This window comes from Charadrius vociferus, unplaced genomic scaffold, assembly GCF_000708025.1.
Source record: "Charadrius vociferus isolate BGI_N301 unplaced genomic scaffold, ASM70802v2 scaffold820, whole genome shotgun sequence".
Taxonomy (NCBI): Eukaryota; Metazoa; Chordata; class Aves; order Charadriiformes; family Charadriidae; genus Charadrius; species Charadrius vociferus.
The window spans coordinates 4229-17739 of NW_009646233.1; the positions used below are offsets into that span (position 1 = coordinate 4229).

Genomic DNA, 13511 nt, shown 5'->3' on the forward strand with positions numbered 1-13511 from the left:
AAACCCTTTTCTGAAATAGTACAGCACAAGACTTTTGCAAGTATCTTCAACAGGAATGTGGTGCTTCTAAGCAGAGAGGTGCTGCAGAGGCAGGGCTTTAAAGTTCTTGAGGAGCTCCCAAATTGCTCACCAGAAGTTTCCTGCTTGGTGGCTGCCCACACTTTTGTGCACCGTCTCGCTTCTCCCAGGTGGCTGCCCTTCTCCTCATGGGCAAGCCACAGAGTGCCCTAGCCAAGGCAGCGCAGCCCATGGCTCGTGCCACTGCGCCGGCCCCTCAGCCTTCGGAGCCTGTCGGACAAGACAACTGACAAGAATCCCACGGGTTGAGCGCCTTCACGGTGACAGGCACCATTCCAGGGCTGACTTTGCCAGGGCATCAAACAGGAGACGCAGAGCGGGTTTGCAGCGTGGGGAGCAGAACGCAGAATTCCCCATCTCCAAGGGCACAGTGCTGCAGTGAGCTACAGCGTCACTGCTCTCCAGTAGTCAACTGATGCAAGCGAGTCTCTGCTCACATAAAAATGATGGTCAGTTTTGCAATCAAATGTATGTCCTCTATTATCCCATGTTCCACTACTTGCGCCATCAAGAATCTTCAAAGTCACATTATTGCAGGATCTCAGAAGTGCGGTCCTGAAGATCTGCAAGTTCCTAGGCAAGAAGCTGAGCGACGAGGATGTGGACAGTGTTGTGAGACAGGCTACGTTTGAGAACATGAGAAAAGATCCCAGGGCAAACTATGAGAACCTACCAGAAGACCTCACAAAAAAAGACAAGGGTAGTTTTCTACGAAAAGGTAAATTGTAAGCAGTCCAATGCAACAACTAAGGATTGTACTGAGACAGGGGTAACATAATACTTTATTCAACTGTTTCTTACTTTTCAAGCCTAGAGTCACCTTAATTGGTTGAGCATAGTCCTCCTTGAACAGCCACCCTCCAAGTCCATACATGACATCCCTGGGCTCCTGGGCATTGTTAAGATGTCCTCACGCTCAGTGTTGGAGGAAGCTTGCAGAAGGAAACCTCCAGGGATTAGAGTGTTCTGCACCCACAGAAATAACAAGAGGTGTTGCTTTTAATGATTTCCTCTTTGATCTCAAAGGAATCAGTAAAACACCAGAAGAAACGAGTCAAATAACTTCATGAGGATTCAGGATTACAGGTCTGTGCTGTGTTTTGTTCACAGCACCTAGATTTGCAAGCAAGTCCTCAAAAGAGCACACAGAGCCTCACTCATCACGCCAGTGACAGGGAAGTGCCAAGGAAGCCAGGAATACTTCCCCAGAGTAGCACTCGCCATTTGCAGCGGGCTTCAGAGACGTGTGCGTTCTGCTTCTCACCTCCCTTTGCTGCCTCTTTCCTCAGGCACTGTTGGAGACTGGAAAAACATCATGACGGTGGCACAGAATGAAAGGTTTGACAAAGTTCTGGGAGACAAAATGAAGACCCTGCCTATCAAATTCATCTGGGATATTAACGATGAAGTGTAGGCTGGTTTGGAGTTTCCTCATCCTTTGGTCTTTATGCTGGATGGACATATCTGAAGTTCTGGAAGAGGAAAAGACATCCATTTTCAGCTCTGTTATACAATCACAATGACAACTCAGTCACAAAATGTGACTTGTCTGAGGAAGCTATTCAATTCTCTCAGCTTCCTGTTTGTAATTTTACAAGGCAGCTTCATTAGCTTTCTTGGTAAACTGCCTTCCTTGCTTCAGGTTTGCTTTTACTTTCATTGGCTTTAATAATACCCGATTTGTAGACAACCAAGGGAGGATAGATTGGTGTTGCTAAAAACTTCCTAAAAAGTCTTCCACTTACGCATTTTGTGAGGCTCCTTTTGGTAGAACCTTCAATGTCCAGACTGGAAGTAAGACTGGCCAGCTGTGGTATGGATACACTTTGATATGTTTGAGTTCCTGTTTCCTTTGTAAACACTGATACAGAACCATTTGCTATTGAAGTGACCTTTGTGTTGCATTGTCGGGTGTTGCCTATTGACTGAAACGCTACATTACATTGTTGGTTACGGTTCTTGAGGTCATGTCTGACAATTTGCTACTTGAAATACTGAGAAAAAACACAAGCCACAGTCACAGGAGCTTTTAAGTCAACATCCACTCCATCATACCTGATGATCTGCTAGAGCTACTGACGTAAAGACCTCCCAGCTAGCTAGGACTACGTCCCTCCTCATATATTCATTGGCTCACGATCATGCTTTAACCTGTCCATAATTCAGCTCCACACAGTCGCTTGCCCGTGGCCTCCCCTTGAGCAGCTAAGTACAGAGACATAGTTCAGGAAACACTTTGTTTCAGCTGTTTTTCACACACCAACCGCACTTCCCTGGCTGGCAGGGCAACTTTTGCACTCTCATCCCTGTTTCCAGCGATGACGTCTACATGATCATACCAAGATGACTGGTTTTGGTTGCTATTGAACCAGCATCCTACCAAGCAGCCACAGTAGGATACAACATCTAATTCCAAAAGCATTTCACATAGTCATTTTTATTTGACAAGGAACATCTAACCTTGGCTTTTCCATAAACTGCTTCAAAATTGCAAAATCTACTTCCAGTTCACAGAATGGCTTTGTTTGTTTGTTTGTTTGTTAGTTTACTTCCAACACTGGTCTCAAGGGACCAGCTCGCACTTCTCATTTTTAATACAGCCACTTATATCTTCTGATAAATTTCACCTGCTTTCCCCTGGACAGAATCACTTCATGCACAGCATAGGTAGCTGCTTCTATTGGGGAAAGGGGACCTCATATCGTTAGCCTACAAGAAGGATGTTCCCACGTCCTTCAATGGTACAGCCAGACCATCTTTCCTTCTGGGACTTTCCATCCCTGATACTAGGGAAAGTAGTCACAAAATACCACCCCTTCCATGCCTTATGTAACCACTGCATCCCCTGACCTCTGAGCATGAACTTCTCATGAGGGGACCACTGACCTTTTCCACCTGTGCATATTTACCACAGAAAAGGTAAAACTGGTTCAAAGTCAGAAGCCTATCGCAGGCCTTTTGCTGAGTTTGCCCAAAGTACAAACAGAACTCCTGATTACAAGTAGGACCTTGATCTTTACTCTGTTTCCAATGACAGCAAGTCCCAGCACAGGAATAAACGCCACATAAACCTCACACTATGTACTATGCCACCGCCCCATGGTATCAGCTCACTCTATCAGCTGCAGATTTCATGAACACACAGAGCAAATTAAATCCGTGTTCATGGCAGTAAATGCAATTATGGCAAAGAACTGAATCTGAAAAGCCTCTCCCCTCTCCCTCCTGCTCCGAGTCAACTTGCAAGGAACTGAAGGGCCAATTAAAAAGAAAAAAAAACAACAAACAAAAACACCCGAGTAGTAGTATTTCAAGCCCTGTCAGATTTTGCAACACAAGCGAGCACTCGCGTGACAGCTCCTTCTCTCAGGATCTAGAGTATCAGCAGCTTGGATCCAGGTATGGTCTACTGTCTGCTCCAACAAGCTGTGAATTTATTTCAGCAACCACACAGTTTAAAAACTGGAGGTAGCCTGGTGGTTAGACATCTCCTAGGAGAAAGACTAAGGTTGATTCTCCCCACAGGAATTGTACTTCAAGCCCCCCATTTTACAAAAAAATACAAGAAAGAAAATGAAAAAAAAAAAAGATAAGTATGCCATCCTTAGGTTTTGTTTGCATTCAAGCAGATTGTATTGCGTTCATAATTTTGATGCGAAATCCTAGTCTTTGCAGCATGCCTGAGGTTGTACTCTTACAGCATCTCGGTGTGGTTGGTACCTTCCTCTGAATTTTAAATAGTGCTCAACTATGCAAAATGTTCAGCATGATCAAAATTGAATTAGCTCTGGTTGTAGTACAGTACTGCAACTCATAATAATCTCCCTACATGCGTTACAGTGTATGTTTTGGACTTCAAGAGTTAAAAGCAAGGTAGGATTTGGTTGTGTGGGTTTTTTTTTAACAAGCATTCTGGGAGTGTCAGAGAAACACAAGCCTTATTACAGGTTTATTAAGGTCAAGTTCCTGATTGTCTCATGTGTTTCAGCTTCGCCCCAGAAATGCCATGCAAAGGTCTGACTATCCAAGGTAATCACAGCACAGCTAACAGTTGCTTTTTCAGGGAATGGCAGCTGGGCCAGGGTTAGGGGGTAACTTCCAAACGTTAGCAGGGCACCACAAGAAAGAATGCAGTGGGATAACAGAACGTTAAAATGACCCTACTGAGACCCAGGACTTGCAGCCTGAATCATTACCACAAGTTTGCCCTGAGAGGGAGAATGAGTATATTTGGGCTCAACGCTAACTAAAATTACTGCTTAAGGGACTTTACCTCTTACTGTCAGACTCCCCTGGGCTCACAGAAGCTGAACTTTTTATCTTCTTTGCAAGTCGTTGCCTCAGAGGAGCAACAGGATCCTATTTGGATCTATTTGCAAGACCCTGAATATTTGGTTAACCACCTGGGTGAAGAAACTGATGGTGTGTCCCTAATATCCCAAGAAGGACTTTGATGAGTTTTTGGCTTCCCAGGCAGCAGGGCAATGGAAGGAGTGGTACACTTTTGTAATCAGAAGTAAATTGTGCACAGAGCCTTGCTGTGATGCTACGATATGTTGATATGTGGATGTTGTTTACCTGGACTTTAGTAAAGCCTTTGACACCATTTCCCACAGCATTCGCTGGAGAAACTGGCTGCTCGTGGCTTGGATAGGCATACAGTTTGCCGAGCAAAAAACTGGATGGCCAGGCCCACAGAGTGGTGGTGAATAAAGTTAAATCCAGCTGGCAGCTGGTCACAAGTGGTGTTCCCAAGGGCTCAGTTTTTGGGCCTTCTCCCTAATTCTTACCCATAAACATTTGACTCTACCATCACCATCATTAATCTCAAGACAAACAAAACATTCCCTAACATACAGGGACACCCCAGCACCTCTCCTTCCTTGCCTATCCCTTCTGAAGAGTTTATAGCTATCCAATGCAGCACTCCAGTTACATGTATCACCCCATCATGTTTCTGTGATGGCGACTATATCATAGTTTTCCCGCTTCCTCCTGTTCGTTGCCCATGTCGCATGCACTGGTGTAGATGCACTTCAGTTGTGCTATCGATCCCATCACATTTTGGGAGGAGAAGCCCTATTTCCTACCTGACTATTCCCAGGCACTTCTGTGATTTCTGTCCCATCAATATCCCTTGTGTCTTTGCTATCACATGACGCTCTATCCCCTACCTCCACTGGTATGGCAGACCAAAGGACATCGCTAGCATGCTGTCCCACAAATATTGATGTGCTGTCCCCAGGCTTATCTCTAGCAAGCCTGGTTTTATCCCTTTCCCCCTTCAAATCTAGTTTAAAGCCCTTTTGATGAGCCCTGCCAACTCCTGTGCAAAGATCCTTTTCCCTCTTTGAGACAGGTGTACGCCATCTGTCACTCGCAGGCCTGGTGTCATGTAAACCAACCAATGATCAAAAAAACCCAAAGGCCTGCTGGTAACACCAGAGCTCAGATCAGGTGTTGATCTATTGGGTCATCCTTTTTTCTTCCCTCATCATTCCCTGCAACTGGAAGGGCAGAGAACACTACTTGCACTCTTCATCCCTTAACCAGTCGTCCCAAGGCCCTGAAGTCTCTCTTGATTGCCCTTGGATTTCTGTTGCAACTTCATCGCTGCCTACCTGAAAAATCAATAATGCATAATAATCTGAGGGCTGTACCAGGGTGGGAGGTTTTCTCACCACATCTTTAACCCTGGCCCAAGGGAGGCAGCAGACTTCCCTAAGAAGTGCGTCTGGTCTGCATTTCAGACCTTCTGCTCCCTTCAGGGAGGAGCCACCTGTGACAACAACCCATCTTTTTTTCTTTGTGGGAGTAGTTTTGATGCAGGGTGTAGGCCTATTTAACCTCAGCGACACTTCCAAGCTAGACGAACCCTCATCCTCCTTCCTTTTGGGTTCCATTTGCAGAGCCTGACACCTGTGATGTGAGGGCACCTGGGAAGGTGGGCTTGTTCTGAGGAGACGCACCTGCCGGGCTGGGCAAGAACTAGTCGCCATTGCCCCCTATCCCTCAGATTATTGTGTTCAGTCAGGCAGAGAGAGGGTTGGGAATGCTCTGCACTATGTATCTTGTCTTCCTGTTGAGCTCGTCTCAGGGAAGGTAAAATGTGATTGCTGTGGTCAACCTCTCTCTCACACTCCCTGAATGCTCCTCAACCTACTCACCACCTCCTGGAGCTCTGTTACTAAGTGGAGGAGTTCCTCCACTTGGGCGCACCTCCTGCAGGTGTGCCCACTGCTGCTGTCCTGTGCCGCTGTAACAGCAGGGCACACGCTGTGGCCTAACCCCCAGGTGCCACGTCTAAAATAAAGGAATGCCTTACAAACCACTTATTTTTTTTCCTCACTTGGTGGGTAACAATCTCTTCCTGTGTGGATGCCAGAAACGAGCACTGAAGTGGTCTAATTTGGTTTGCCCTTTATTGCTATGACATGTTGAGTGTCTTTTTGCAGTAAGAAGTAAAACTTATTTGGGGATTCTATACCTAATTTAAGGCTTCAGCGTACATTTTAATTTTACAGAAAAGGTAGGCAGGAGACCTCTCTTTGGCTGTTGTCTATATAGGGAACTTCAGGGACACATCAGTTTGTTGTCACTGTAGAGGGTTGTGAAAGGAGAACTATGACTAGTATGTACAGAAATGTATTGGTGCAAAGTACCAGAGGAAACAATCAGAGAAGGACCTAAGATGTTAATAGCACTGAGAACATTGGTTTTGTTGAAATTATGCAATAAGCCACACATTCCCTTTCCCAGTCTCACACTGAACTTTGTGCAACTGCACCTACAATATACGTTAGGTATTTGCATCCTCAGATTAATTATTAATGTTGCAATGGACTATTTGTCCTGAAAAAGGTAATATACGTGACACCTATGTTCAATTAACTACAGATAGACTCTAATTCAGCATTACTGACAAGCCGGGACAAATCCTAACTTTAGGATGCTGACGTTTTAGAATATCTTTCAGGTTCATATGCTTTCCCCACTCACTATCTGTCCAAAGGCCAAATAGCTTTACACACTATTTCTTTTCCCTGGAAAATACCGCTTCTTGCCCTAACTCACACCTTGTTGGCTCTCCAGCTCATTCACAAAGCTGATGTGGGACCATAGGTCTTTGTTACTCTTTGGATTCTTCGGAGCGACATGCCAGGGGCTGGAGTATCTTGTGGAGCACCTCCCCATCTACTTCTGGGGTCAAGAGATGTTGTCTCTCATCATTATTAAACACTGAGGATAGAAACTGCAGTCACAAAATGCTAAAGACATGCCTGATTGCAGCAGAAAGCACAGCAGAACAGGCTCAATCTTTCACCCTCGGGGTTTCCTCGGGGCGGCGGGGAGAAACCCTCAGCCCTACCCCTCTTTCTGGCTCATGCACATGCTGACCAACCCGACTGATCGGTTGTGCAAGTTTGGGGATTACCTGGGCAATTGATCCAGCTTAAAAAGCAATCCTATACAAAACACAACACAGAACTGGGCGACAAAATGTTCTTCTTTGTAATGTAGCTGGAGTGCAGGTTTCAGTGAGAAATGTCTTGGGCATTATTTCATTTCGGCGTTAAAATATCTGTCAGAAAAACTTAACATGAGCACATACACATGATTAACCCAAGGAGCTTGTTCCAGGCTCATGGCCGAGACCAGGTGGGACCGGTCTGATCAACCATTTCAGTGGAGTAGTGGATTCAGGCTCTTCTTTGGGACAACAAACGTAGCTTGGAGATAAAAAACAATTTGGGGAAAAGTTCAGTAAAAGCTGAGCAAAAAAGACCCCAAACCTAGCAAAAAGCAAAATATTTTACTCATTTCTGCTCCTCTCCAAGCTTCCTCAAGAATGCTGATGATAAAAAAAAAAAGAAGGAACATAAATCAAAAAGAGCATTTAAATAATTTCAAAAACCTTTCTGGTCTGCTTTCACATTTTTCCCCGAGTTATTGTAGTTCTCTAATCTCTGTCTGCGTTAAAGATAAGCAAATATTGAAAGCAAGCCAACCAGCACGGTATCCATGGGTTCATATCTCAGTTAAAAAGGAAACGTGACAGCTCACATATCTCTAGAATTACCCGCATTCACCGAGCTGGGAAGCAGTAGTGCACATCTGCGTGGGCACCGAACGGAGATCAGAGGAGGTAAGTACGCCTGACATTATTAGAATGGCAGATCTGTGAGTTAAATGGTGCTGTATTACCTTCCCAGTAAAACAACAATTGTACATAGACCTCTTTTGTAGACCATTTTGGCATGCAGTGGCCGAAAGGGTTGCAGAGAAGGAGGGGCTAGAGCTGGTCCGTGCTGGAGAGGAGGACGGCAGTCCAGAGCCGGGTTTTCTCAGTGCCGGTGTGGGAACCGGAGCCTCACATGGGCTTTTGTGTGCCACTCAACAAAGAAATGGGAGTGGATGTAGGAGATCACCTGGCAAGCACCTTTGTGCCTGCATTTGGAGACAGATTTTTGAGATGTATGTTTGAGATGTGCGGCTGGCTGATACAAGCATACCTGAATGTTTAATTTTTTCTCCCATCGTGTACACTAGATCATGAATAGCTTTCCAGGAAACAAGCAAGGCTTTTTTTCCATGGTGTATTTCCTCATGGTAGATTCCTACATCTGTACGAATCAGGCAGTGCAATAACTTTTGTCCCAAAGTGATAGAAAAGCTCATGGTTTTGGCTGAACAAGATCAAGAAGGTTTCTGTATACTGTGCATTGAATGTACGTCTTTTTTGTTTCCCGCAAATTCCTTGTTCTTTCTCCTGTATCCGTTACATTTTTCACTCATTCTCCATATCTCTGCATTCTTCTGACTTCTGAAGCTTGAATTTGAAAGTGTACCAATCCCTTGCCTTCTAAACGTGGGCTTTTCTGCCTTTAGAGCTCTGAAACTCAGGTTTCACCATGAGGCCAAAGCACCTCACAGGCTTTGACGTGGGCAATGTCTGTAGCTGTGAGGTGAAGCAGGCAGCTCCTCACCATGCACAGCGGTGTCTCTCCTCCCTGTCCATCGCTCTCATCGCTCTCCCTGCCCTGGCCATGGTCCACACCACAACATTCAGAATGAGAGCTTGGTAGTGAAGCTAGCTCTGTTTGAGAGCTACTGACATCCCAAAGAAAAGTCTACGGTCACTCAGATTCCAGAGGAATCTTCACAAATGATTTTTACATAGGATGCCTTCAGTTACATTCGTTTTTACATGCAAGTAGCATACACTGGTATAGGAGTAAAGCATAGTGCTAAACATATTTCCTTTTTTTTTTTTCTTTGAAATATGTCCTGAATGATGTTCTTGTGATAATCTAAAAGCTAAATTCCTATGTATTGTTCCCAGAATTTTGCTGAAATGCATTTTGCTAAAATTTGCCAGAACTGGATGCTTTGTTTGAATTACTCCTTTTTTTGTTTCTGTGACATGACAACCAAAGAAAAAGATATAACTTCATATTTTCTTATTGCAGGTCATTCCCCTCTAACAATGGAACCATCAAAAGAATATCTGTTTGAATACAAAGGGTATTATTTTAGTGTAGAAACTACACCTGAGTATGTAGCTACCCTGGAGGATTTTGAAATCAAAGATAGCGACATATTTCTAGCAACTTATCCCAAATCAGGTAAGAATGGGATTGCTTCTAAAGGGGGCAAAACCTGCCTTTCTTCAGCCATTGAGATACACAAGTACCTCGGGTGGTTGGCTTTGCTTTTAGACCTGAACCATCTCTGAGTATATGCAGCGGAGCACGAAGCACAGACCCTGCATAGCCGTGGCCTCAACAGCCCGACACGAGGTTCCTGCTCGTGTCCAGCCACATTGGCCTAACTCGTTCTTGGACTCAGTCTTGTAGGTGGACTCAGAGCAAGCTACAGGCAAACCAAACTGACCTCCTGTGCCTCACAAAACACCTACCTCGTTGTGGTAGGGTTGCTGAGCAAATGTGAGTCAATGATATATACCTCCTTTCAAGGCTAATGAAGTACTACTTAGCTACAGAGCAATACAGGACACTAGTGCCATGAATTTTGTGATGCTATTTCTGAAACAAATACAACTGAGCGACCACCTGGCTTCAGTGTTGTCTTACATTAAATCTAAAGCATTGACATGCCTAGTCCTGTATGTTTCCATACAGGTCACCTTTATACTCCGAAACCGGTCTACCCTTTTTTCAAGACTGCATTTCTTTAATGATTATAGAATCACAGCATTGTCTAGGTTAGAAGATACCTTTAAGGTCATCGAGTCCAACTGTTAATATAGCACTGCCAAGTTACGACTAATGACGTCCCTCAGCACCATATCTACCTTTCTTTTAAATACATCCAGCGTTGGTGAGTCAACCACTTCCCTGGGCAGCCTGTTCCAATGCTTGATAATCGCTTCCGTGAAGAAATATTTGCTAATATCCAATCTAATCCTACTCTGGTACAACTTGAAGCTATTTCCTCTTGTCCTATCACCTGTTACTTGGGAGAAGAGACCAACCCCCATCTTGCTACAACCTCCTTTCAGATAGTTGTAGAAAGCAATAAGGTCTCTCCTCAGCCTCCTTTTCTCCAGTCTAAAGAATCCCAGTTCCCTCAGCGGCTCCTCATAAGGCTTGTGCTCTAGACCCCTCACCAGCTTTGTTGCCCTTCTCTGGACATGCTCCAGTACCTCAGTACCTTTTTACCATCCTCCTTCCTCCTCAGCAGTTATCTATTTAAGTTACCATCCTGGTTTGAGGTAAAACAGGACCAATTTTGTCAAGTAACTTTGCTTCTTAGCTAGGACTCTTCTAAGCACTGAAATTAGCAGCATATTGTGCAGACAATTATTGCTCTCAGAGTGATAAGACCTATTTTTATAGTTGATGCCAAGGAATGGTATGCGGAGATGCTCTTGCTTATACTTATTGCTATAACAGCCAAGGCCAGATAACTTTGTTATTTGGCCCGTTGGAGGGTCGGAAGCAGAAAAGTGTAGAGGGGTCCCACCTATGGGGAGAAGCAGACAGGACAGGTGACCCAACAGGGTATTCCATCCCATCTGCTTCATCCTCATTATAAAAGCTGAGGGATTGTTCCTCCGAATCCCAAGGCTGTTTCTTTTTCTTGCCCAGTGGCTTGAAATCTACAACACACCTACAGTCTAACCTCCAGAACCAAGAGATTCCTTCCCACGTGAGGTCTGCACAACTAGGCTTCAGTTTCAGATGCCTTCTTCTCTCTGTGCTTGTTCAGGGTAACCTACAGCAATAATTCAATGCTCTACTGCATTGATTTGACTTCTGTCAAGTGTCCATCTTTACTGGCCTACGGCATAAAAGAGGAAAGGAACCAGTGCTAGTATAGTGCTGAGAAGGCTGGAGGACCTGGGACTCAATAGTCTGCTGATTGCCAAAATGGGCTAATCATGCAGGATTTTCCTCCCACAGTTACCAACTGGGACATGAACACATACTGGCATGGGGGTCAGCCACCTTCAGGATCCTGACTTTTTAGAACATCCTCACCAGCAGTTCTGACCAAGGAGTCGGACCTTCCCCAAGGAACTTTAGAGAGCCTGTTGCCACAAGCTTTTGCTTTGTGGGGCTCATTTGTGCTTTACGAACATGGTGTTACCAGTTGTTTCCTTCATGACATCTCACAACACTTTGCAGGAGTTCTGGAAGCAAAGGTCTTTTCCAGATCCGCTCCGGAGGAGATATTTTTAGGCGCATGCCCACAGAGATGCAGCAATTCATGTTGCGACAAGAGGGTGAGGACAGGCAGAATTTGTATGGAAGTTGAGTATATTGGGTAAAAGAGCTGAAGGTTTAGTTACAGGCCATGGCTTTTCTGCAGGGACAAATAAAAATACGCTTCCCTGCTGCACTCAGCAGGCACCAAGACAAGGTATGCTTTCTTCACTATGTGAGGTTGTAATTATGTAAACAAAGAGAAACTCATTACAGCTGTGCACAAGCTCTGTTTATGAGATATACTATCTTTAACTAAAAAAAAAAAATCAAGCAAGGTTCAAATAAAAAGTTTTCTTTCTCAGGAACTGTGTGGACTCAGAACATTTTGAGCTTAATAATTCATGAAGGCCACCGTAACGGAACAGAAAATATGGAGACCATGGAAAGAATCCCATGGCTGGAATACAATAGAGAAAATAAGGATTATGCAAGTCTTCCTTTGCCTCGTGTTTTTGCCACCCACCTGCCCTACTACTTAGTTCCCAGAGACCTGAGAAAGAAAAGAGCACGTGTAAGTGGTGTTGATTTTACAATTTCCTTAAAACCAGTCATGCCAATTTGCCTCAGTGAATTGGTTCCAATCTGACCTTTTTCCTCTTTCAGTTCCCCATGTCTCAGTAGAAATATCACCTGCATTGTATCTGTGGGGAGATCCGGGGCCTTCTAAAGCCCATTGCCTCTGTTTCCTTTTGCCAAATCTCTCAGCCCCAACACTGTTAGAGGGAGGGGTGGCGCATCCCAGGAGGATCTGCCGGGGTCAAAGACTTGCACTGATTTTCCCCTTGTGAAACCATATGATTCCCGTGAAGTCATAAGTCCAAAAAAAAATTTCCCACACTGAAAATATGAGTAGGACGGGACTGTGATTTCAGGTCAGAGCTTTTGAACTCAGCATTGATTGAGCTTTCCTGCAGTGCGTTTAGGAATCCTCATTTTAAACACCTTGAAAAGAATCTGTTTGGTTTTGCTAAAGATAATCAGGCAAATTTTCAAAGGAGGAGGAATCAAAAGGAGTCATTTTACCCAATTACAGAAAGCATGATTCTTCTCTCTCTCCCTGAAAACATTTGCAACCTCGTAAAGGTGACATGCCAGGTTCTGTTTTCTCTCCCTAATCAGACCACAGGCAGCAGAAACTCGGCAGAAGCTGGCACGTGCTGCCAGCTGAGAGGCAGGAGGCTGCTCCTCTCACTGGTGGTGCCTGGTCTGTGCCTGAGGCAGCAGCTCTCCTGTGGTCAGGAGTCAGCAGGAGTCAAAATAAGCCTTGACCATAACAGATCCTTCTTTTAAGATGCCAGGGCTCCCTCTTACATCTGCCTGCCTGCTGCCTCCAGCACCAGCACCACAGGCCAGGACTTTAGGTCACACAATATTGATGCTGTCAACACTACCCAAGCGGGGATTTACAAGAAACTCTTCTTCCTCTCATCGTCACTGTGCACAGAAATGTGAAGCTGAATCAACCCAATGATTTTCTCGTGCTGTCACTGAAGCCTAACTGCTTTGCACAAGTCACCACTGGCACCAAAGCCTCTAACGCTGGTCCCATGAAGAGAGTTAGCCGCAGGCACTGCAGGACTGCAACTACAGAAATACCACCACCGAGAAACACATGGACAGCACTATGTTATCCAGAATGTACCTAACTTGATTGTCACCTTCAAACTGTTTTCACACATATGTAGTGGGACCTGTATGGAA

General features: G+C 44.8%; 2 protein-coding genes across 2 annotated transcripts in view; both read left to right on the forward strand.

Annotated features, from left to right (window-relative positions):
- Positions 1 to 615: 615 nt before the first annotated feature.
- Positions 616 to 1492, forward strand: LOC104283041 (amine sulfotransferase-like; the record flags this gene model as incomplete). The annotated part of the gene is made up of 2 exons (XM_009881222.1): positions 616 to 796; positions 1368 to 1492. Coding segments are annotated over 2 exons (306 nt in total), but the record flags the coding sequence as incomplete, so codon positions are not given.
- An 8073-nt stretch (positions 1493 to 9565) lies between these two features.
- The window catches only part of LOC104282358 (amine sulfotransferase-like), a 6834-nt gene continuing 2888 nt past the window's right edge, over positions 9566 to 13511 (forward strand). Inside the window, exons 1-2 of the mRNA XM_009880483.1 lie at positions 9566 to 9704; positions 12113 to 12322. Coding sequence (XP_009878785.1) covers positions 9566 to 9704; positions 12113 to 12322 — 349 coding nt within the window. The remainder of the gene's footprint in view (positions 9705 to 12112; positions 12323 to 13511) is intronic.